Here is a 26,480-nt window from a genome sequence, read left to right as displayed (position 1 = left end):
AAAAATAAAGGTAATATCTATAATGTAAATATTATATATTATAATCAGGGAGATCTGTGCATATCAAAATAAACACAGGAAATATGTATTCTATAATTTGAGTGAATCTCTGGAATAGAAAGAAATAAGTTGAACACACATTAGTTCTTCAGGTTTTTAACACAGTTAATTTAAATTTTCAAATATGACCTCTATATTTTAGTATATAGAAAAATAGTGAGGTGGGTACTTCAGGAGGTCCCATCTTCAAGTTATTCTTTTTCCTTTACCCCAGAATAAGACAGTGTGACCAAATCTGGACTTGTACCAGGGTTGTCTATATGTAACCATTTCAAACTTTTGGGTCTCAGGACGACTTACATTCTTACAAATTATTGAGGATCCCAAAAATCTTTTCTTTATGAAGGTTATATCTATTGATCAGTACAATATTAGAAGAGAAAACATCTTAGTAATATTATGAAGAGTTTGGGCCTCACAGACCTAACATACTTGGAGAACCATCACTCTATATCATTACTTATAACAGTGGTGGTAGAACTATCCCAAAGCTATGAAGCACTTCCCTCTGGACTTTCATTATAGACTATTATTTGCCCCTCAGATACAGAATGGAGCCATGGTATGTTATGGGACACAGCAACCTCTTCTTCCTCTGAATTCATAACACTTATTGATTACACCATTTGTGTAGGTCAGACCTAACTCAATCAAGTCTTTTAGTTCAGTTTCAAGATTGTTAAGAAATGAGCCATTGATAGACTAATAGTTAACAAGCCCAGGTCTGGCCATGTCATCCCTCTATTCAGTAAAATCCAGTGGCTCCCCTATTATATCCAGAATCAAATATAAGATCCTCTGCTAGTAGATAGATAGATAGATAGATAGATAGATAGATAGATAGATAGATAGATAGATAGATAGATAGATAGATAGATAGACAGACAGAAAGATAGACAGATAGATATGCACACCTTACTACCTTCTGCATACTCTACAGTCCAGTGAGACTGTACTTGTTACTGTTGCTTGCATGATGTAGAATATCTCCTGATTCCATGCATTTTCACTGGCTGTCCCAGAAGCCTATATTTCTCTCCTTCCTCATCTCCATATCCTGACTTTCCTGAATTCCTTCGAATTAGCTAAAAATTCCTCTTTCTGCAAGAAGCTTTTCCTAACCTCCTTAATTCTACTACTTTCCCTTTGAGATTACTTCCAAATTAACACACACATGTGTATGCATACATATATATTTATATTTTTTTCATATGCACGATAATTTTTTGTATGCTGTCTCCCCCCAATAACCTGTAAAGTCTTTGAGATCAGGGGCTGCTTTTTGCCTTTCTTTGTCTCCTTATAGCACTTAACATAATGCCTAACAGCAGCAGACACTTAGTAAATGCTCTTTGACTTGACTTCTAACAGTAGAAACTTTACTTAGCCATAGTATGGAAAGCATACTCAGCAAGGATTCAGTGGAAATGCATTGTTGCAAAGGGTGTGGTCAGCAGAATATGGTGATTCACTTTGCCATGGGATACTTATAGAATTTGAGAAACACTGCCTTTTTTTTTGATCTAGCCACTTTTATACCCTTAGGCAAAAAGGAAGCCAAGTCAGCAGTTTAAACCTTAGCCCTCTGAACAAGTCAACTTGTGGGGATAGCTTCCTTAGCTTTTATGGGGGGGAAAAAGTAGCTGGCCTTACAATATACGATGAGCACCCTGGTAGATATTCTTCCTACCACATAGATCTTTTGACGACTGTTCCACATGATATTGTGATAACTTTTGTATTTATTTAGTTCATATGGTTGTATAATTTTCATAGATTCATGTTAATAAGAAAAGACTTCTTAAAAATCATCTGTTCTAACTCTCCCATTTTACATATGAAGAAATAGTGCTTAAAGATGTGAGAGGATTTACTCAAGGTTACAAATCAAGAGAGAGAATTATAATCTTATAATTACAATTAAAAGAAGGGATTATAATTTCAATTTTCTAAGTCCTTATCATATACTTTTTCTGCAATGTAATTCTAGTCTGCCTAATGAAATTGTAAACCCCTTGAGAGCAGAGCCTGTCATATTTCTTTATACCTTACCTTGCCCATAGTAACTCTTACTTAGGGTAGAAGATGTTTATTAATATTAAGTAATTGACCAATCAACATTTATGGGACTTACTTTGAGATTCTGTTCTTTCTAACTGATATAAATGAAGAATAGGAAACTGCTACTTTGTGACCATCACCTTACTTTCATACCAACATCTAAGTATGCGTGCATGCATGTATATATACACATATGTATGTATATTTATATATACATGTATATATGTGTATATATTATATTGCATATTATTATATGTATTCTATATTGTGTCATATCCATAATGCATATAGACAAAACAGGCCTACTTTGTCATATATCTTTCTTTGTTGTCTCTTCTCTGAAGTCAGTTTGTCTCATGTTCCTTGTATGAGTCTATATCTGTGTTGTGTTTATGAGCATTCTTCTCTTTACATACTTTTTTCTCTTAAATAGGTTTTTAATATCTTTCCTTCTTTGTCTATATCTCTCATTGCCTCTCTTTACCTTCGTTTGTATCCCCTCTCTTCTTCCCTTTTTTCTTAACAAAATGTATCGATTATATTTCTTATTTGTATTTACTTGTTCATTTACTGAGTAATGTTTTGTATTTCTTGTTCATTTTAAACTTTCAACAGGAAAAGTTTTGTTTGGGATCTTCTTGATCTGAACCTGTAACTTCTTCAGTGTAGGGAACTCCTAGTAAAATAATTCATTCCACCCATGAAGACCATATCTATTCTGCAATTTATAGCCTTCAAGAGCTGCCTGGGACACTGAGACTTGCCCAGAGTCAAGTTCCCAGTATGTATCAGAAGCAAGCCTGGAACCTAGATTTTGCTGACCTCAAGGTTGGCTCTTCATGAACTACATCAAGCAGCTTCTCTAAGATTTTTTAAAAATATATAGTGGGAATAGGATGAAGCATAAAAGACATGGACCCTGTCTTTAAGAAGCTTACTCTCTAAATGAATGCTAAGACACATAAACAACTGTAATACATAATAGGTAATAAACATATCAGAGAGGTGCAAGTGTGGTATGCTGGGAAAAGGACTGAACCTGAAGTCAGGAAGAACATAGATTTGAATCCCGCCTTAAACACTTATTAATTGTATGGCCGTGGAAAAGTCATTTAACTTCTCTGATCTTCAGTTTCTTTATTTGCAAAATAGAAATAATAATACCTAGCTCACAGGGTGGCTGTAAAATGAGATAATGTACTTTGAAAACTTTAAAGCTTTATAAAATTGTGAGCTATCACTAAGAGAAGTCTGAGGCTATCAGGTTGTTACTAATGGGGGGCAATCAATGAAGCAGTAGTATTTTAGGACACTAAAGATAGGTAGTCTAGGGCACAGCATGAGCAAAAGCATAGAAATAGAGGGATATACCATAGGGTATGTTGGGTGGCTGCAGTATAGCATGCCCAGAGGGAATGATGCAAAATAAATCTGGGAAAATTGGTGCAGGAAGATTGTGGCCAGCCTTGAATGCCAGATAAAGGGTTTGGAACATAGCTTGGTAAGAAATTAGAGCAGCTGAATTATCTTTAGGCAAAAGATCCATCCGGCCAGACTGTATACATAAGAAAATCTAGTTTGGCCATTATAAGGTTGTATTAGAGGCCAGAAGAGAATGGATGCAGGAAGATATGCAAGGAGGTTATTGCAATAATTCAGAAATAGGTCATGAAAGTCTACATGAGGACAAAGGCAGAAGGAGTGGAGTAAGGACATAAATGATATTGGGAAGGTAGAACCAAAAGTCTTTGGTGCAAAAGATAATGGCCCATTCAATAGTTACCAACTTACTAAAGCCAGTTTTCTTAAAATAAAGCTATGTATAAGACTACGCATGTCTTTATTTTATGAAAATTAAGGGTACAGAGTAGATCACTTTTCTATGATTCTGTGAAAGAGTGTATTTATATAAAGGGATCACCATCCTTCTTTAGGATGGAATCCTCCAAGCTGAGCTGTAAAAACCCTTTTACTGAAGTACAATGCAAGATGAACTGCAAGAACTCATGAATAAGTTTACCTTAAATAAAGGCATGCCAAGGGCACTAGAAAGATAACCACAATCATGTGGTTTGCCATTCATAGCCTCCTTCTTACTGCAGGATAAACTTTGACTTGAATAACTGCTTCCTGACAGGTCTGGTAATGAAGGTTATGCATGAAATTTTCTGCAGAAAGGAAAACATTTATGACAAACTATGTAGTGGGAATGATACATACTACATTTATCTCTTGGTCTCCTTCTGTTAGCATTATACTGTAGAATCCTATGTCAGATGTTCCTTGATAACATAATTGACTGATTAAGATAATCTCTTTCTGCATTCTTTTTTTTATGAACTTATTTATTTTTAGTTTTCAACATTTACTTCCATAAGTTTTAAATTTTCTCTTACTCTCTCCTCTCCCTCCTCTCAAAAATGGCATGCAATCTGATATAGGCTCTACATATACATTCCCATTAAACATATTTTTACATTAGCCATGTTGTATAGAAGAATTAGAATGAATGGGAGGAAAATGAGAAAGAAAGAACAAAACAAAAAGAAAGCAAATAGTAGGCTTCTATCTGCATCCAGACTCCATGTCTCTTTTTCTGGTTGTGGATGGCAATTTCCATTATGAGTCCTTTGGAGATGTTTTAGGTCCTTGCATTGCTGAGAAGAGCTAAGTTTATCAAAGTCCGTCATTTCACAATGTGGTTGTAACGGTGTACAATGTTCTCCTGATTCTGCTTGCTTTCACTCAGCATCAGTCGATAGAAGTCTTTCCAGGTGTTTTCTGAAATCTGTCTGCTTATCATTTCTTATGGCACATTAGTATTCCATTACATTCATGTCCCACAACTTGTTCAGCCATTCCCCAATTGATGGGCATCCTCTCAATTTCCAATTCCTGGTCACCACAAAAAAAGAGCTACTATATTTTTGTACATGTGGGTCCTTTTCCCCATTTTTGTGATCTCTTTCAGATACAGACCTAAAAATAGTATTGCTGGGTCACACATATTTACAGCCCTTTGGGCATAGTTCCTAATTGCTCTCCAGAATGGTTGGATCAGTTCACAACTCCACCAATAATGCATTAATGTTGCAGTTTTCCCCGCATCTTCTCCAACATTTACCATTTTCCTTTTTTGTCTTGTTAGCCAATGTGATAAGTGTGATGTGATACCTAAGACTTGTTTTCATTTGTATTTCTTTACTCAATAGTGATTTAGAGCATTTTTATATGATTATAGATAACTTTAATTTCTTCCTCTGTTCATATCCTTTGACCCCTTCTCAAATCGATGACTTGTATTCTTAAGAATTTGACTCTTTTCTCTATATATTTTAGAAATAAGGCCTTTATCAGAGACATTGATTGTAAAAATTCTTTCCCAATTTTGTGATTCCCTCCTAATCTTGGTTGCATTGGCTTTGTTTGTGCAAAAACTTTTCAATTTAATGTAATCAGAATTATCCATTTTCCATTTCATAATGTTCTCTATCTCTTATTTGGCCATAAATTCTTTCATTCTCCGTAAATCTGACAGTTAAACTATTCTTTGCTCTCTTAATTTGCTTATAGTATCAGTCTTTATATCTAAATTGTGTACCCATTTTTACTTTATTTTGATAAATGGTATAAAATATTGGTTTATGCTCAGTTTCTGCCATGCTATTTTCTAGTTTTCCCAGCAGTTTCTGTCAAATAGTGAGTTCTTATCCCAGAGACTGGCATCTTCTTTCCATATTCTTAAGACTTGATCATCCTGTCACTTAAAAAAATAAATTTACTTTGTACATTGACAAAAGTACAGTATAGTTTTCTGTAGAATATTCTCAGGATAAATTTCAGAGCCAGAAGACTAGAAATCAAATCTGTAACTTATTCCCCTAATCAAATCCAGAAAGTTGTCTAGAGATAAAAATATAATCGAGGAATGACAAATATATTGCATCAGGTATCAAGAGTCATATTTAAAATTATTTCATTTCATATCATTATATAAAACCTTTCTATCACATAATCACAGAATTAGAAAATCTGAGATTGGAAAAGACTTTAGCTGACACCTATTCCAAAGAGCTCTTGCTTTTTGCTTATAATGGAAGCACCATAGTTTATAATCGACCCAGAGTCAGAAAGATCTGGGTTCACATCAAACCTGGGACACTGAGTGCTGTGAGGTTATCGAAGCCTCTTTCTTTACCTGTAAAATGGAGGCAATAACATTATAGTACAAACCTCATAGAATTTTTATGATGCTCAAATGAGATAATGTATGTAAAATACTTTGAACTTAAAGTTCTACATAAATGTCAGTTATTATTTACAAACTATTCTCCCTATGACATCATGGGTGGATGGGCCAATATGTTTGACATAAATATTCAAGAACCCAGGGTTAACTCAATTGATAATAAGGTATCAGAGTTGAACTTCAGTGAAGGTAACATAATAATCTACACTTATAATATACATAGACCTTTCAAAGAAATTGAAAGAACTTCCTCAACATGCAGATTTTTCTAGTCCTTAGTTTTCTTGGCTATCACTTAAACTCAGGTAATCATTTGAAGTCTCCAGGTAATAGTGAGTTTTACTTTGAAGTAAAAATGGACCTCAATCAATCAGCAAAAATTATTCATGAATAACAGCTATGTGTCATAGCACTATGAGAGTTACTATGAGAAATGTGAAGTTTATACAACTGAAGACTAGAATGGGGAGAAATTTGAGGCAAGAAGACCAACCAGCCAGCTGCTGTAGTAGTCCATGCATAAAGTAATGAGGTCATGGTGGCTAGGAGAGGTTAGAGGAGAAAAGTAGGCTTTATATGAAATGTTATGAAGATGTTTGCAACAGATTGGATATGGGGGTGAGTGTAAATGATTAGAGAAACTGAGGATTTCAAGGATTATACATAGATTATTTGGGTAGCTAGGTGGTGCAGCGGGTAGAGCACCAGTGTAGGAGTCAGGAGGACCTGAGTTCAAATCTCACCTCAGACACTTGACACTCACTAGCTGTGTGACATTGGGCAAGTCACTTAACCCCAGTTACCTCATCCTGGGTCATCTCCAGTCATCCTGATGAATATCTGGTCACTGCATTCAGATGGTTCTGGAGGAGAAGTGAGGCTGGTGACCTGCACAGTCCTCCCTTACTCAAAAAAATAAAGTCAAGTGCAAGTCATGTCATCATTTCTCTGATGGCATGGTCTTCTTTGGCAATGAAGGACAAACACAAACATAGATTAATTGTAACAAAAACCAAAAATTGATAAGATTCATCCAAGTGTTTTGATTTTACAAATAGATTCCAGGTAAATAAAGATAAGGATGACTGATGTCCTTTTGCAGAGATGTTCCCATTTCAAAATTTTTACTTAATTGCCCATGAAGTCTTTGGAGTAAAATATTAGGGGGAACTTTTTGTTCTTTTTTCCCCCCAATAATTGTAACAACCACCACAAAGTCCTCTGATCTGAAATTGGCCCACTCAATGAAGTCCAACTCTTTCAAACTCCCTGTTTACTAGGAAGCAGAACTTTTAAGATATTTGTTGGCATACAGAACAATAAGGACTGGGTCTCAAAATATAAATAAACTGAGGAGCACTGATATATTTTTTTTTACCAACTTTTTGAAGCCCAATTCAAACATCACCTCCTTCATTGAATTACCTGCTTGGTAATGACCTTCCCCACCATACGTCATAATACAAGTTGCTCTATATCTCACTAGTATATACAATTGCATGAAAAGTAAATTATTGTTATCATGTCTCCCCAGTGGATTGTTAAGTCAATGGGAACAGGGACTACATCTTATCTAAACTTTTTTGTCATCTCTCCTAGAAGCAAACATAATGTTTAGGCACATAGCTATTGTCTAACGGATATTTGCAGACTGATTAAGTTCTATTAACACCTTAAGGAAAATTCTCCTGTATAATATGTAGGTTTTAAATTGTTACCAGAGTTTCAGTGATACCACCATAGGTAACAATAATGCATTCTTCATGTAATTGTATCTATTAGTGAGTTACAAAGCAACATGTAATATGAAATCTGACATGGAAAGTGATTATCAACCAGATAAATCACTACACGTTTTTGTATCATGCAAAATGAGATGAGGGAGGATATTCCAGGTGTAAGGAATGATATGTGGGGGAGTGGGGAAGCAAGAACAAGGGGTAGAAAGGCATCCTGGTTGACTCTAGTTTAGAATACAGAAGGATACGTTATGAAATAAGTCCATAAATGTATGATGGTGCCAGATTGTGAAGGGCCTTGAATGTCAGATAAGAGAGTTTGAACTTTACTCAATAGGCAATAGGGAACCTTTGAAGATTTTTGAGCTGAGGACTGGCATGACCAGATTTATGAGAAAGGTTATTCTGGTATGAAAGGTAGTTTAAAGAAAGAAGCAATAGGGGGGAGGGAGGAATCAATAAGTCAAGTTTAGACCTAATATGTGTCAAATACTGTTGTCGTCCCTGGGTTTCAAAAGAATGAAATAATTCCTATTCAGAAGTGATTGGGAGAATCAGGAAAGGCTCATGAAAAAGATGGATGATACATGAGAGGAATCTTAAAGGAAGACAGAAGTAAAGAGGGAGTACATTCCAGCAATGTGGGATAGCCAGTGCAAAGGCATTGAGACTGTAGATGGCATGCACTGTACAAGGAACAGAAAGAAGGCCAGTTTGTCTAGATTACAGAGGGAGGAAGGGAAAGTAATGTCCAGTGAGGCTAGAGAGGTTGGTGCCTGGTTGTATAGGGCTTTAAAAGCAAAACTCCTTTAAAAGGAGTTAATATTTTATATTGGAGTCAAAGGAAGCCACTGGAATTAATGGGGTAGGGGAACCACAGGGTCAGAGTAGGCAGTAGACAGATCTGCATTTAAGGAGGACCCATCAGGAAGTTATTGCCTGTTAACAAACAGGTGGCAAAGAGGACCAATACTTGAGTGATGGCAATAGAAATAGAGAATTGAAGACTCATTCAAGAGAGAAGTGGAACTTAGTAATTTTTCCAATTTTAAACAAAATAGTAGAAAACTTTATTAAATATTACATGTTAATAATTTAATATTATGTATGTAAAACATAATATTCCTAAATACTGAATATTTTAGAGACTAGTTTTGTAAGTAGTACCTGTTCCTGCCAGAAAGTTGACTTGAATTGGTTATTTTTACTCATTTAATAGTTGTGTTATTATATAATTATTTTAAGTAGTAAAATCACTAATCACATAGTAATTCTTATATCAATTCATATAAGATTTATCATGTGGTACTCCTTTGAACTGTAATTTAATTAAAAATATATTCGATATACTGCTATATTTGAATGAAAATTCTGTTTTGATCTAAGGATGTTTTTTTCCTAATTCCTCTGAATTGTTAATAAGGAAAGACTTTATGAAAAGAGTTTTGTCTCTGAAAAGTTTTATGAGTACACAATACTTGAAAATGATTAGAGATTTACAAACTAAGAAAAGTAGCACCTTTCCTATAAACCAACTTCTTGTTCTCTGACACTTTCACCACCCTGGGGCAGGCCCTCATCACCTCCACCTGACCTGTCTGTAAATTAGAGGCACAAACTGCAGCAGTTGAATGCTCCCTGAGTTCTAGAAATTCAAAACTGTAGAGGAGATTTGTTTAGTTTGTCCTCCCTATTTTAATTCCTTCATTTGATGCCAAATGCCTCTCCAAAAGGGTGAATCTCTATATATGCACAAAGGAACAGTAAAGGAAATACAAAAAACTTATGTATCCAAAAGTTATTTATTAAAGTATATATTTTACAGCTGGCTAGAGAGAGGAATGGGATGCTACAGGATTTCAAATCACATTCACACTGGGGTGATGATATAGCAGTTCCCCCGATTCAGTTCATATGGTAGTTCCTCCAGAATACGATTTTGCAGATTTTGCTGAAGTGTGTTACATCTCTCTCCTATGGGGGTTCCAGGACGGTGATTGGTAAAAACAAGGTGTCATCTCCTTCCTACACTTTCACATCAATCCTTTAGGACATATGAGTTTGATAATTTGATGAGGGGCATTATCATATGAGACTGGTAACAGTCTTTGAATTGTTCAACATTCGCTAACAAGAGAATTGTGATGTCTAGGTGCTATGGGGCTGTGTGACCCCGTTCTATATATTATTCAGATTATCTATTATGTCATAATTGTATGAAGAATGAAGAGAATTCAGTTGATCCTATGAGTTAAAGCAAATAAATAAGGGACAATTAACACTTAGTGTTTATATTCCGAATATCTGGAAAGTGCCAAGAAAATTACTTTAGATTGTTCTCTCCAGAAAGTCCTTACAAACTTTTTACATTAAAGAAAGACCTTACAGAGGTCCTTATGATTCTCCTTATCCTGTTTTAGTCTTCTACATGTGAAATGCTAACTCAGATTTCACAGGGGAGACAGGGAAAACAAACTCCTAATATATCATAATTCTAATGGGAATAAAGAGCCTTATTTACTAATTTAGCTATGTATAAATGTGTATGAATATATATTCTATAGCAAACAATACTGGTTCATTTATGTCTTTCAGAGTATAGAAAGATAACATTTGCACTTACAAAATTCTAAGATGCAAAATCAAAATCTTATAAGCATAATAAAAGGGGAGGCATAGAAATACAGAGGTCAGATATTACTGAAAGCATTTCAGAAAAATGTTTGATCATCCCTGACACATTGTGAGTTTTTAAGATTCTCGTGCCTCAGTTTCTTCTTCTGTAAAATGAGGGAGTCGAACTCCATGTCCTCTAAGGTCCATTTCAGCTCTAGATCTCTGAGGCTAGGTACTGCTGGATACCTGAGTTGTGTGACTGAGATTGGAAGCTCCTGATGTTTAATAAAAAAAAACCATAAGAATTGAGGAAGGTAGTTTATTTACAGTAATTTTCATTAAACTAAATTCACTTTCATCTCCTCAGTGATGAGAGTGCCCCAAAGTCAAGTTTGGCAAAAAGGTCCCCTTTCCATCTGCTTTTCCCCCAAAGAATACACACTTCAGCTATAAACTCTGGTGGAGAGAAGGTTCTGAAATATCAGGGGGATCTATTATAGGCCTATTGTAGCATTTACTTAAACTGAAATAACATTCCCTGAATAATGTTCTGATGGTATGAAGGAGTTAATGCAGCTTTCCAAGGTTCCTGACTTGCAGAATGGAAGCAGCTTAGGCACTGCGAAGATTTGGCTCAGTAGCACCTGTGAAACATGAGCTCAGATTAAATGTCCCTTAAAACAACACACTTGGGACCTGGCAGCTGGCATCAAATCTGATTCAGTTCTGTAATGTGGAGCTCAGAGCTCAGACACCTCTGGTCCCCATAGTGTTTTTAATACAAGGGGGAGAACCATAATAACCTTATCATAGTGAAAACACAAATTCTCCAATTCATGCAGGAGTTTATGACACCGTGGTTTCATTCTGCTCACCTTCCATAATACAGGAGGATCCATCCTACAGTCTCCTGATACTGATACCATCCACCTTACCTCTCCAATCCTTGTTTTATTTTTCCTTCAAACTGCTGGATTCTTTTCTTTCTAAATTAGTCCTCTTCTATTATTTTCACCTTTAGCATTTTATCCCAGCCTCGTGCCATGCATCTATGTGGTCAAATAAATAAAACCCAGCACAGGAAAACTGGTCAATGTGGCCAATTACCTACAATCAAGACATAGTGTAAAAAGCATTGTATTCAGAATTAAGAGGCTCATGTCCAGGTTTTAGCTTTGACTCTTGTTCACTTCATGACCTTGATACAAGTTGCCAACTTTTTGAGCTGCACTTCCCACATCTGTCGAATGGAGCTAATAATACTTGGGCTACCTGCATTACAGAATTGTAACCTTAGGCAAGTGACTTAACTTTCCTGAGACTCAGTTTCCTAATCTGTAAAAATTAGGATAATAATTCATGTATGATCCACTTCATAACTTGTGAGGAAGACACTTAGTAAACCTTAAAATACTGTAGAAATGTGAGCTGCTGTTTTAAATACCATCTCAACATTCAGTGTTGATGAGGTCATGGTCAGTCCAGCTGTGGAGATAAAAGCAGTGGTAAAGGCTGACTATGCTAAACCCCACCTACCAGTTAGAGTGTGGACATTTTTTTTCAAATCTAGGCTTCCCTAGCTCACCAAGCAATGGACATTCATGGACCTGGTCTACTCTGATCAAGAAGGAATCTTTGACATGCTCTATTTCTGACCTGGGCCAGTTCACCCTCTTTTGGTCCTTCTGTCCTGAAGGCTCACCATGTTGGTACCAGACTTAATGAGGTCCCCTTAGCTTTGCTATTGCTCAGAATTCTCCAACTAAAGTAATGAACCAGGCTCTGCAGGGGTGGGGCCTACAGGCATGCCCCACCAAGGCCTGCTGGCTACAGGCATTCTGACAAGCCAGCTCGAGATGCAGATTTTATCTTCTCCCACTTTTTCTCGGCTGACTGATTTGATTTGTCTCTACATAAGCCCATTTTCCTCTTTTAGGTGGGTTGCAAAGACAAAAAGAGCGTGTCATACAACACATAAGCAGTCATTTTTTTGCAACTAAATTTAGCCTCATTTATTTCAGTTGAAACTATAATTAGTTTCTCTTCTTTGTTTGAGGCCATCTCCTGAATCCAGAAAAATTATGGTCTGATAAAAATCACAACCTATTAAAATTTAGCCTCGAAAGTTATGTGTCAAGAATAAACTAGATTCACTTACATCTACTCAGTGATGAGAATTTAGATTCCAGACCCTAAAGCCAAGTTTGGCTTCAGACACTTAAAGTTAATTTTTTAAAAATATCATCAGCAACAATTGAATCCTGTGGAATCCTTTCCCTTCCCTTCCCTATCTATAGCAGGGAAGGGAAAGGAAAGAAGCATGTATTAAGTTCTTTCTATGTGCCAGGCACTATGTTAAGGGCTTTATAAATGTTATCTCATTTAATTCCTCACCATCTCCCTAGGAGGCAGGTGCTATTATTATCCCCATTTTGCAGTTGAGGAAACTGAGGCTATACATAGTATATGAGTGACTTGGTCAGGATTATACAGTGGGTAAGTGTCTGAGGCTAGATTTAAACTCGAGTTCCTAATTCCAAGACTAGTACACCACTTAGCTGCCCCATTATCTATAGCTGATAACATCAGGCCTGTATACTTACTACCATTGCTACTTTTCATAACTGTCATTCTAAAGACTTGTTTTCTTGTTTCTCTCAGCACTTTCCTATGCAGAATAAATGGTAATTAAAATGTGCAGGATGACAAGATGGAGCAAACAGTGCTTGTACCACCGGGACCTGACAGCTTCAACTACTTCACCAGAGAATCTCTTGCAGCTATTGAACAACGCATTGCAGAAGAGAAAGCCAAGAATCCAAAACCAGACAAGAAAGATGACGATGAAAATGGCCCTAAACCAAACAGTGACTTGGAAGCTGGAAAGTCCCTTCCATTTATTTATGGAGACATTCCACCCGGAATGGTATCTGAGCCCTTGGAGGACCTGGACCCATACTATATCAATAAAAAAGTGAGTGTTCTTGACCAGGCTTATTCTGAGATTTTTAGCACGTTGCATACTTAGGATTGTTACAGCCACAACACATGCGTTATTGTCATGAGAACTATAGTATGTTGCTGCTTAAGAAATGACACATGTTGACATATTGATTAACAGTGGATAGGATTTATAGTGAAATATGGAACTCTCCAAAATGCATTATGATGGATATATAAAATAAATACATAAAAATGTGGCTGTCTCAAACAGCAGGCAACTTAACATATTAGGAATTCTCCCAACAGTTTAGTTCCTCTCTGGTTATCTGATATATTTTCTATGTGCACAAATGTTGAAATCATTGCAGATTATAAGTATTTTTCATAAATGTTAGTGTTATTTAGTTCTTGACCTGAGACCTAAAGTGTTCTTCATAGTAATCATATTACTTCAAGGGATCCATGCTTTCATTCACATGGGTAGCTTCTCTACTAATACAGGTTGCATTCCCTTCTCACTTTAGTGAATAGTCTGATGAGTTTCTATGGCTAAAAAACAGTGATGATGTGCTGGTTCCACATTGAGTGCTGATCCTCCGAAATTGAGCTTGACTGATTTTCAGATGACAGTGTACCCACAAGACCCACAATGAAGCTTTCCTAGCTTGGTAGGACTGCCAGAAACTTGCACCTCATTTGAAAAGCCCTTGAGAACTCAGTATCACCCCCAACCATAATGACAATGAGACCCTGAAGTAGGATATGAGGTTACACTATATTTATCTAATATAAGCACTTGTTTAATCCACAGATTAGAATATTTCCTTCTTTTTCCCAGAGAAGCCTTATTTTACTTGACAGAACTCATACCTATCTACGAAACACATCACTCAATCATATAATAAACCATAATATATTCAAATGAAGTATCTGGAGATGAAATCAAAAGATGGCTATAGTCTTTTTCTATTAACTAAGTAAATTGGTTAGTCAAACTAAGTTTTTGCTTTTTTGTTTGTTTAGACCTGTGATTTCATTGGTGTAAATAGTTTCCAATAAATAAACTCTTTCTCCAACAGAGATGAGCAGGCCTTTCACAACACATAGTCTTAGAATAGCTTAGAGCACTGAGAATTTAAGTGACTTGCTCAGGGTCACATAGCTGGCACATGTCAGAAGAAGGACCTGAACACAGACTTTTTCTTCTGACTCAAAAGCTATCCCTGTACTCTACTGCTTCTCAATCATACATAGTCCTAGTAAATTTATTTATTTTTATGGTCTTTCATACAGCATAGGAAAGAGTAAACAATTATAAGTTATAAGTACAAGAGAGATGGTAATAAAGCAAATGAAGTTTTTTGGTTGTAGTTCACTCATGCCATAAAATGACTGAAAAACCTTGAAGAGCCTTGTTTTACGCAAGCCCTCCCCCACTCCCAGCCCATGTTGTGCGTTGAGTAAACTCCTGCCAGTTGAGCTCCTTTGTTTTCTTTGGTCCAGAATCCTTAGAGATCATTATGACTCTAGTAATACCTCAGGAACTTCAGAGCTAATGTTTCACTCACATGCAATTGACAACTTTACAGAATATAAATATAGAATCAGGACTAAACAGTAGTTTAAATCAAGTAGATTTTTTGCCTTGAAGATTTTACATCAAGTGAAGGGATAATCATTGTCTATAGTTTTTCATTTCTCTATTTGCATGTTTGTAGTCTGTTACTTTGCCATCAAGTCATGGTAGTTTAGAGCTTATCAATTTTATAACTCTGTTCTTTTAGTCATTAATATGGATAACCAATTTTACCATTAAAATCAATTTTTTGGCAGAAAAGTTAATGTGACCTCTAAAAAGACAAAGTCCAAATTAATCTAAGTAGAGTTGCATGGGTATTTAGGTCATAGGAGTAGTTAGAACTCATAATTAAATAATTAAATTCTGAATGATTGAATTTTATTAAATTTGTATTTATTTAAATGTGAATCTAAAGATTTAAGACACATACTCTATGTATTTCCAGAAACCAGCTGTTTACTTTGTGCAGTGTGTTTTGCAATGAAAGTATATTAAATGTCTTTGAGATCTGTGACACCCTTCCTTTCTTTCCAGCCCTCTGCTGCTATTCAAGAATCCCTATTTCACACCAATATAGCAGGGCAAACATTATCCCTTCACTTTTCACTACAAACAAGCTTGGAATCTCCAGAATTCCAATATTTCACTGTATCTCTGTCATTTGTGTAGACAGTCTCTCCAATAATAGGGCATGAAATCCATCCATGACTGCCTTTCCTGTGTAACCATTGTCCATATCTTTCTATAAACCCCTGTCAGGAATGACACCCAATAGGCTGGAAGACTTCCTTGTATTTTCTTACCATGTAATGAATACCAGTGGAGCACTCAGTATATTCACCATTTATTCCTCCCTTTTGCTACATGACTTGCCTCAATTAGCTAAAAAAAAAAAATTAGAACTGCCATTGCTCAAAACTGCAGAAGAAAATTGGCATTCAGCCTATGTACTGTTCCCAAGATTATATAACAACAAATTAACATTTAGGAAGGAACAAATTCATTCTTGTGGATAATTTAGAAACTAAATTCACTCCAGGAAATATTCCTTTTAAGGAACTTTTTCAGGTGGATCTGTGTTGCTGTATTGAGAGGGAATACCCATTGATGATGGATATGGCAGTAGACAGACTTAAAATCCCTGAAGAAAGTCTCAGCCTTTCTAAGATGTTTGAAATAAGAATTGTAAAATCATTTGGCTATTCAGCCTGATTTTGGTGCTGGAATTGTTTCTACATTAGATTAGCATCATTTCTTTAATTTCCTCTAGTTTTGTCTATAGATACACACTTTATGAACAATTAATAAAAAGCCAGGAAAGTAGTTGGTCAAAATAATAGAGGAAATATGTTTAGAAATATGTAATTGTGGCATTGATGTAATACTTTGCATTTTAAAATCCTTATGTAACTAGAGTGATATACAAAGCTCATCTAAAGTGCAAGAATGCTTTATGTAGGTAAGTTTATGTTATGCCACTAAATAGAGTTAACACTTGCATTCTCTTCCTACAACATTTTTACTTGTGATAGATTCCTTGAACTTTTTATTTGCCAATCTCTACATCACCTTGGACTGTTTTACAAATGAAGTTATTTCATTACAAAGAACAAAAAACTACCTTAAATGCTCAAGTTATTTTTTTCTCTTTAAAATTGGAATCTTGACAGTATTTTAATCTTTAAAAGTTAATTGCATTTTATATTTTGATGAGTAATGTCTTTTCAGTGATGGGTATTTGAAATTGACTGCATGCTTTTTATTTAAACCAAGCAATAGGGACAGATTGTCCTTCAGGTTTTTCATCCCCTTTTTATCTGAAGGGTGAATGGTGGAGTTGAGGACCAATGAAAATGGCACTGATTCTGATGTTCCCAGCTAGTGCTGACATCAGGGACAATCTTATTCAGAGTGAAGGAAGCAGAACTGGGACCAAAAGGATGCAGTTCTATATAAGTGTCAGGGATGCTGTGTTGCTTTCTCCAAGACTACAGTGCTAAAATGAATAATGTGCCATTGACGTCATCACATTGGGTTAGGGCTTATTCCTGATAATATTCTGAGTGAGAAAAAGTAACTATATCCTTAACACCATTGCAGAATTCAACATATATCATCTGAGAATAAAGTATACTTTGTAGCTGAGGAATTTAAAGGGATGGCCTCAACACAAATCACACTGGAGTATTTGTGATGTTCCACAATCAGTTTCAGTGAGTTTACAAATAGGTTGATATTGCCAGTATATAACATGTACCTGTATCTTTTTAACTTTTGCAAATTATGTAAGTTTCATGCTCTGCACCCCCCCAAAAAAATATCATTACCATCATTAAAATGGTTTAAGCCATCTTCAGTGAGCCTATAATGGTGACTGTGCTTGATAGAGATTTTCTCATGCACATTCTTTTTTTTTAAAACTATTTTATTTTTCAGTGTTGTACAATCACTTCCATATATCTTAGATTTTTCCTCTCCCTCCCCCTCTTTCCCTCCTCCCTCCTCACTCCCTCTCCGAGATGGCGTGCCTTCTTATATATGTTCTACACGTATGTTCCTATTAAATACATTTTCACCTTAGTTATGCTGGAATAGAGGAATTAAAATGAATGGGAGAAACCATAAAACAAAACAAAACAAACAAAACATAATACAAAAGTAAATGGTCTGCTTCATTCTGAGATCCAATTCCATAGTTCTTTCTCTGGTTGTGGAAGGTATTTTGCCTCAAAAGTCCATTGAGAATTTTTTTGGTCCTTGCTTTGCTATGAAGGACTAAGTCTACCATAAAAATTCCTCACAAACTGTGGGTGCTTCTGTGTACAAAGTTCTCCTGGTTCTGCTCCTTTCGCTCAGCATCAGATGATATAAATCCTTCCAGGCCTCTCTGAAGTCTTCCTGTTCATCATTTCTTATAGCACCATAGTATTCCATTATGTTCATTTACCACAACTTGTTCAGCCATTTCCCAGTTGATGGGCATCCCCTTGATTTCCAGTTTTTGGCCACCACAAAGAGTGCTGCTATAAATATTTTTGTACATGTGGGACCCTTACCCATTTTTATAATCTCATGCACATTCTTCCCAGAAGGAAAACATGGAAACCTACATGATCCACAAAGAGTTTAGGATCTGATAAACACAAAGTAAGAACAGTAAGATAAAATAAGGGCCAGAAGGCAGTAACACCAAAAAAAGGATTCTATGCCCCATTGTGATTAATCCAGTGATATTCAGAACTTAGTGTTGAACTACATTTTCTTTTACGTTAAACAGAAGGGCACATTTTAGTGAGTGAAAATATTTTTTCTAGTGGTAATATTTTCATAACTCTCCTGTGATTGAAAATTTAATTTTGTTACTTTTGATTTTCAGTGAATTTTTTTACCTGCTTCTCTGTTTGTTATGCTTCTGGAAATTATAGATGAAGCATTAATTCCACAAAAGGAAATTGATTTTAGTAATATGTCATTTTATAGGAAAGAAAATGAGATGCCTGAAGTCTATGTTTTTTAAAAAATGGTTGTTATAATATTTTAGAAAATTTCCCATACATAGTAAATTTTATTATTCTCTTTGTTGTAGGGTAAATGATTTTCCATACTGTTTTATATAAACATGTTTATATTTACAAATTTACAAAGGTGCACATTTCACATTTAACAGTAGGTAGAGGGAAAACAGCATAACTAGACAGGCTTTTTAAAGTGAATTCAAAGAAATAGCAATTCTGCCAGGCTGCATCTTGTAGTTCTATTTTTTTTTCATTCTCAGTAGGATTTCAATAGCTTCTTGTATTTTTTTTTATTCTTCCCTTGAGGAAATTATTTAATAAAGCAGGAAAAGAATAGAGCAAGGGGCTACATCCGGGATCAGACAAGCAAGAAACGAGCTGGTTTTCATATCTTCCAATGACAGTTCTTTTTTTTTTTTTTTTTTTTTTTTTTTTGACCTTGTTAGGCAGTAGGGTTCTTGCTTTTCCTAGACTGTTGGGAAAATGAAACATGTTTAATCTCATGCCTAATTCTCATTTTAGAGATGTTTGAGAGGTCACAGGGATCAAAGAAAGTGCCTACTTCTTCCTCTTGTTGGTCAGATGACTAAGTAATCTTATTACCACAGAAAATTCTAAGGAAGAAAATCTAATCCTTAAAATTCTACAATTATGGGGAATTCCAAAAGAATAAAATTCTTAACATTGTGATACAATGTTCCTAGAGATTAGGGATTAAAATACCCTTTATTAAAACACTTTTTAAAAACAAGGAGTAGCCTTTTGCCAGGGTATTTCTATATTATGCTAGTGGAGGAAGAGGGCAGGAGTATCAGGTGATTCCACTGCAAAAGTGAAGACAATTATTGATTGTTTCCCTTTGTGGCTCTGGTGAGCCTTTAAGGAGTGTGTCTGAGAAACCAATGTCAAAATGACTCAAAGAGATGCTTGTAAATTTTCTGCTGCTGTCAGGTCACCCTTGGAGAATCACTTTTGCCATTAATGTGGTGATATCATATTTGCCTATGAGCACCCTGACTCTTGTATAACATAGTTCCTGTAGCCTCTCTTATAGTTCAAGATCATTCTTTGGCAGAGCTTCATGATTCCTAGAAAAGACTAAAATTAAATAACAAATGATTGTAGATAGTGCAATATCCAGAATATGGCTATCTTTATCTTTCATTTGCTCCCATATATCTGGATGCAAAGGGTCAAGGCAAGAGTTGAGACTTCACTTCATGAGTATTCAGTAGGATAGACTCCTGTTGTTGAACATGGAATGAATATTCTCATAAACGAGAACCTTAGGAAGTCTCTAGTCAGTCTTCTCCAACAATCAACTTCAGGACAGCCTGAGTAATACATTTTACCTTTTCAGCCTGATCTTTCACTTTAGGGAGTCTAGAGACATAATGATCTAAATAAAAGTAAATGGGAAGTAAAAAACTTTCCATCAACAAATTCCTTAAATTAAATTAAAGTAAATGAAAATCCACAATTAGAAACATGAGTGTCTGGCAAGTTCTGTGTTATAAACAACTGGCCCAAAGCTATGATATTGCAGTAGAAATGTGAAATGGAATTAAGAGACTTTCTAGTAATTTTTGAGAAGTAGGACACCTCCTAGGGATTTTGAGAAGGAGAAAAATAAAAAAAGTTTGGAGAAATCAATATATATCCTTGGCTGAAACGTCTTAGTAACATCCCATATGAAAATGGGCTCTTTGGGAGGTAATACCAGGTAGCCCAGACTATGCTATATTTCATTAGAGTTTATTCAAATGTCATAATCCAGTTTGGGTCACCACAAGATATTTTCATGTTAAACAAGTAACACATGTGTTTCCTGAAGTTTAAGCAAAAGATAAGGTGATCACTACCTTCTGTCTTACTCTGAACCTTACATCTATCATCTCTCTGTCAGGAAATAGAATATTTTATCATTGATGCTCAGGAGTTCTGGATGGTCATTATATTGATCACACTTTTTATAACTTTCAAAAATTGGCAATGTTGTTATATAAATTGTTCTCCTGGTTTGCTCATTTCATTCTTCATCAGTTTATAATCGTTCATTTTCATAATATTAATGTTAGAATATAAATTGTTCTAATCCTATTTACTTCACTCTGAATGAGTATACATGCCTTTTTTGAAATCATCCATTTTCTCATTTGTTACAGCACAAGAGTATTCCATCACATTGATATACCACAACTTATTTAGTCATTGCTAAATGGATAGGAACTCTTTTAGCTTGCAGTTTTTTGCCACCACAAAAAGAGCTGCTATAAATATGTTTATACATAAAGGACCTTTTTTTCCTATTCATTGTCTTTTGGCTATAGATCTATTGGTGATATAGCTAGAGCAAAGAATATGCACTGTTGAGTAATTTTTTGGGTGTAATTCCAAATTGATTTCTAAATAGGTTATACCTATTCACAGGTCTGCCAACAGTGCATCAGTATGCCTGTTTTTCTCCAACATTTATCTTCCCCCTCCCATTTTTTTTAGCATTTTTGCCGTTCTTATGTGTATGAAGTAAAACCTCTGAATTACTTTAATTTGTATTTCTTTGTTAGTTATATGGATCATCTTTCAATATGACTATAAATAACTCATTACTTTGCTAGTGAATGGACTATTCATGTACATTAACTATTAATCAGTTGGGGAATGGCTTTTGTTGTTATAAATTTGAATCAATTCTTTATGTTTCTTGGAAATGAGATGTTTGAGAAATTTTGAGACAAACCTTTTTCCTAATTGTTTTCTCTCTAATCTTAGCTTTATTGAATTTGCTTGTGCAAAAACTTTTGAATTTTATGTGATCAAAATTGTTCAATTTGTCTTCTGTGATCCTTGTTATCCCTTGTTTAGTCATAAATCTTTCCCCTCTCCATAGATCTAATAGATAATATTTTTCATGTTTCTCAAATTTATTTATGGTTTAACCTTTTATATTTAGGTCATGAACAGGTTGGAGTTTATCTCCAAAATGTGAGATGACCTTGTCAAATGAAAGGATCCTGACTCCCCTTTAGAAGATTCAGTTCTTTAGTCACTAAGCATTTATTAAGCACTCACTACAGGCAGGCATTAATGAGGATTGGGAAAGTCTTGTGGAAGGTGAGATTTTAGATGAGACTTGAAGGAAGTCAAGGAGTTAAGGAGGCAGAGATGAGGAGGGGGAGAATTCCGAGCAGAGGGAAGAGTCAGTGAAAAATGCATGAAGTCTGGAGTATCTTGTGAGAAGATGTGTTATTGAGTTGCAGAGTATATGGCAAAGGAGTAAGGTACTGAAAGAATCAGAACACCTTAGGAAGTCTGTGGACAAATTTCAATACTCAGACTATTCTAATGATATCAATGTATTGGATGATACCTTTTTAGTGGGATGGATCCTTTCCTTCCTAAGGTTCTTTTGCACTTTGAATGACTGGACACTTCCAAAAGAACAAAACATTAAAGAAATTCCAATAGAATAAAAATAGAAAGATTCCACTACTTTATCTTCTGGCATATTCAATACACAATACAATACTTTATCTTACTCCTTGAATTGAGGCCCTGATTTTAATTAAACAAAAATGAATGTCCAATTTTTAGATCGTTGCACATTTTCCTCTCTTTTGACCTGGCTTTGATAGTAATTCCGTACTACCACCAGCAGAAGGTACACAAGTACAGCGGTTGAAGCATTTTTCCTCCTTAGCAAAAAATAATTTAGGTGAAATAGGAGATTTAAACCAATGTCTAAAATAGTAATTCAAAAGAACATACCTCTTATATAAGTGGTTAAGGTAATGCCTATATTTAGAAAAGGGAGCCAATCATCCTAGAAACTATAAAATCTAAAAAATTACTCTTTCCAATGCAGAAAGGATCCTGGAAAAAAAAAATCACAACCCAATCATATTCTGAAAACATAGAAAAAGAAAAAAACTACTAAGTGGTAACCTAGTTTTAAAAAGAATAAATATAGAAATGAAGAAAAATAGTTTTGTAAGAAATAAATCCTACCAGAATAAAAAGTATAATACCATAGATAGAGCATCAGACTTAAATTGAGGACTTAAATTTAAACATTGACTCTTGTCATCTAACTAGATGGCAACGTGAATAGAGCAGTAAGGCCTGGAATCAGGAAGACCTGAATTCAAATCTGACTTTAGACACTTACTAACTGGGTGACCCTGGACAAGTCATTTCACTTCTGTCTGCCTAAGTTTCCTCAGCTGTAAAATGGGGATAATAATAGCATTTATCCCCAGGGTTCTTATGAAAACAAACGAAATAATATTTGCAAAGTGCCTAGCCTATAGTAGATATTTAATAAATGCATATTTCCTTCCTTCCTTGGTCCAGCCACTTGAGGCCTCCGTTTCCTCATCTGTAAAATGAGGAGCATTGACTAGATGGCTTTAGTCTCCTTCCAGCTTTAAATATATGATGCAGGATAGTGATCTGATCTCATTTTTTGACTTATTGAGAAGCTAAATAGATATAGGGGAAAGTTCTAGTTAAATAAAACAAAACAAAACAAAATGAAAACCTTGATATTAGAAATCCTTTGATTCTGTCTTCTGACATAATTATCAATATTCAAAATATACAAATGGATTGATGATCTCCTTAATTTGGATAGTTCCTCCAAAAATGACAGTTTAAACCCATACATTCTTGCTCATCCTGTGCACCTCATGTCTTTGTCTTCCACAAGCTTGCCACAGAAGGTCTATCTTCTGCCCTGGATGCCTTCTCACTTTCTCCTGGAATCACCAGGATGGCAGCACTGAAACTGTCCACTAATCATTGCTCATAGATTTCTCCAGTAAAACAAGCATTTATCAAACACCTAATGTATCAGGCATTGTGCTAATCACTTTACAAATATTATCTCATTTGATCCTCACAACAACCCCTGCTACGTAGGTGCTATTATTCTCCCCATGTTGTCAAGGAAACTGAGGTTAGGTCACTTGCTAAGGGTCACACAATTAGTAAGTGTTTGAAGCTGGATTTGAACCCAAGTCTCCCTGACTCCAGACCCAGCACTCTAATCACTACACCACCTAGCTGTCCCTAAAAATCCTTTACTCAGATTTTCTTGGAAGTTCTTTTTTTTGCTTTGCACTGCACATGTTAACATCTACCACACACTTCTCCACTGCTTTTTATATCACATTTATTTTAAATTTTATAGAGATTATAGTGTTCTAGGAATCATAGTCACATAACAATACCGACAGGATTTGGTAGTAGAAGACCAGTTTCTTATTTCTGGGAGAAGTTGGGGACCATTAAAGAATACTTATTGATAAATTGAGGAAATATTTGAACCACACATCTTTTAAATGGGACCCCTACACACACAATGGACATCCCACTTTAAAAGATAATATAATTATGAATGGTGTAATTCAGTGGAAAGAGGAAACTGTGCATCTGTGATCTATTAGGAAATTTGGTTGGAGAGGAGAAAGCCATTGCTACATACAATAATTTACCTCCAAACATAATCTATTCTTTTCTTAATTTCAGGCATTTTATTTAATTTGTCCATTACATTATTTTATTGACAGTTGCTTTGGTCTAGAACCATTGAGTCTCCCTACACCTTGGATCCTACTTACTTAAATCTGCACATACAAAGTAACACAAGGTATAAAAAATGTCTTCTTTGTGTCTGTCCATCATAAAAACAGACTATATTACTGTTGACCTTTCTTTTTGGTTTGAGCCCTTCCCTGTGGCATCATGCCCCAAGAGGTATCTACCAGACCTCGGAATATTACCAGCAGGTTAAAAGGAATGACAACAGAAGTAAGGTTGGGTTTTAAATAGGTACACATTTCTAGTAGAAAGTTGTTGTACTTCTATGTTTTTTCATCTGTGATTTTGGCCACATTGCTTTATCTGATATATAGCTTTGAAATGTTTTTATGTAAAATTTTTGTAAATCTAATTATATTTCAAAGATACTATAGAACCTTGCAATCTGAAATACTGCAGTTAATTCAGTAATTTGAATAATGACACAAATTGATCTGTTCTTTAAGTCTGAATTTCATGTATCAGATTTAGAACTAGATACCTCTGTATTGGTGTTTTATCATATGCTTAAAGCTAAAAGGGACTTTCAAGACCATCTAATGTTGCAATGGTCTCATTTTATGGAAGAAGAAACTAAGGTCCTAAGAAGATGAAGCAGTTTGTCCAGATAAGTTGCAGAGGAAGAATTTGAACTGAGGACTTCTAGCCCACAAATCCAGAGTTTACTCAACTTAACCTCTCTCTCTGTTTACAGTGCAGTTAAATCTTAGCTCAGGAAAGCAAGCCAGTACTGCAGAAAAAACTCTCAGAGGTTCTGAGATCAACTCTCACTTCTAAAGCTTACTACTTGTGTGACCACAATCACAGTTTAACTTCCTTGGACTTCATCTATAACCAAGGAACCTGCCTTGAATTTATCTATAAAGTGAAGGTGTTGCACCAGGAGTCCTTTGGAGTCTTTTCTATCACTAGAGTTAACGAGGGTCTTAATCTTTTCTAGTGTGAATTTTTCCTTGCTAACAAAATGGAGAGTCTGAAAAACCTTAAGCAGTATGTGAAATCTCTATGTAATTTCCCCTTCATTTTATCTTCTTATTACCTCCACCACTCTCATTGGAAGAAATCAATGCTTAGAATTTCCCAGGAGCAGATCCAGAGGCAAGTAACCTCTTAGCAATTCTTACCATTTGTAAATTGAGTTTTGGGTTTCTGACTGTGTGAACATAGCACCAAGGATTAGCAGAATTGATGAAAAAAAAGAAAAAAAATGGATTTTTGTTGTTGAGTCAGTTCAGTCATGTCTGACTCTTCATGACCCTATTTGGGATTTGCTTTGCAAAGATACTGGAACCATTTTGCCATTTCCTTCTCCAGCTCATTTTACAGGTGAGTAACTGAGGCATACAGGGTTAAGTGACTTTCCCAGGGTGATACAGCTAGTGTCTAACACCAAATTTGACCTCATGAAGATGAGTTTTCTTAATTCCAAGCTCACTGCTCTATCCACTACACCACCTAACTCTGCTCCTTCTCCCAAAAAAGGATTATGTGTTACAAAATTTTAAGTGTGATTGTACCTAACATTTTAGGAATTCTCTGACATAAATTCCATTGATGCAAGATTTTGAAAATTAGGTGGCTATACGGTAAAGGGAACATTTTGTGGGCACTACTACAAAGAGACAAAATAACTCCTTAAACAACATTATAATTACTGGGATAGAACTTTGCAAATTGCATTTGTATGATACTATAAGACTGAGAAATCATTTGCCTCACAGTCATGCAGTGAAGTAGGTAAGGTAGGAGCTGTTACAGACCTTCTTTTTTTGTGTACTCATGCTCCTAACTCAGACCTCTCTCCCTAACTTCACCTCTTCTCTCAGGAGATGACCTTACGCATTCTTTTACCAAGTAAATCAAAGCCATCCACCAGGATAGGTTCGTCTCCACCACTCAAACCATAAAACTTTTCCACATCCTCACCTACTCTTTCCTGCTTCATTCATCTCCTTGCCAAGACTAATTCCTCTACTTGTATCTTCTACTTCCTCTAACATCTTACCTTATAAACTATTCCCTTTCTCTTATGTTGTAGCCTGTTAATAGGCTACTTCCCTGCCTACTACTACTCCTATCCCTATTACAAGAAATAATCCTATCGATAGTCATAATTA

At 35.4% G+C, this 26,480-nt stretch overlaps 1 protein-coding gene across 1 annotated transcript in view; it reads left to right on the top strand.

Annotated features, from left to right (window-relative positions):
• Positions 1-26,480, top strand: part of SCN1A (sodium voltage-gated channel alpha subunit 1) — a 202,877-nt gene that overhangs the window by 54,444 nt on the left and 121,953 nt on the right. The window contains exon 3 of the mRNA XM_072612201.1: positions 13,387-13,699. Coding sequence (XP_072468302.1) covers positions 13,436-13,699 — 264 coding nt within the window. The 5' untranslated portion in view covers positions 13,387-13,435. The remainder of the gene's footprint in view (positions 1-13,386; positions 13,700-26,480) is intronic.

The sequence above is a fragment of the Notamacropus eugenii genome, chromosome 5 (assembly GCF_028372415.1).
Source record: "Notamacropus eugenii isolate mMacEug1 chromosome 5, mMacEug1.pri_v2, whole genome shotgun sequence".
NCBI lineage: Eukaryota > Metazoa > Chordata > Mammalia > Diprotodontia > Macropodidae > Notamacropus > Notamacropus eugenii.
This window is presented reverse-complemented; position numbering and strand designations above follow the sequence as displayed.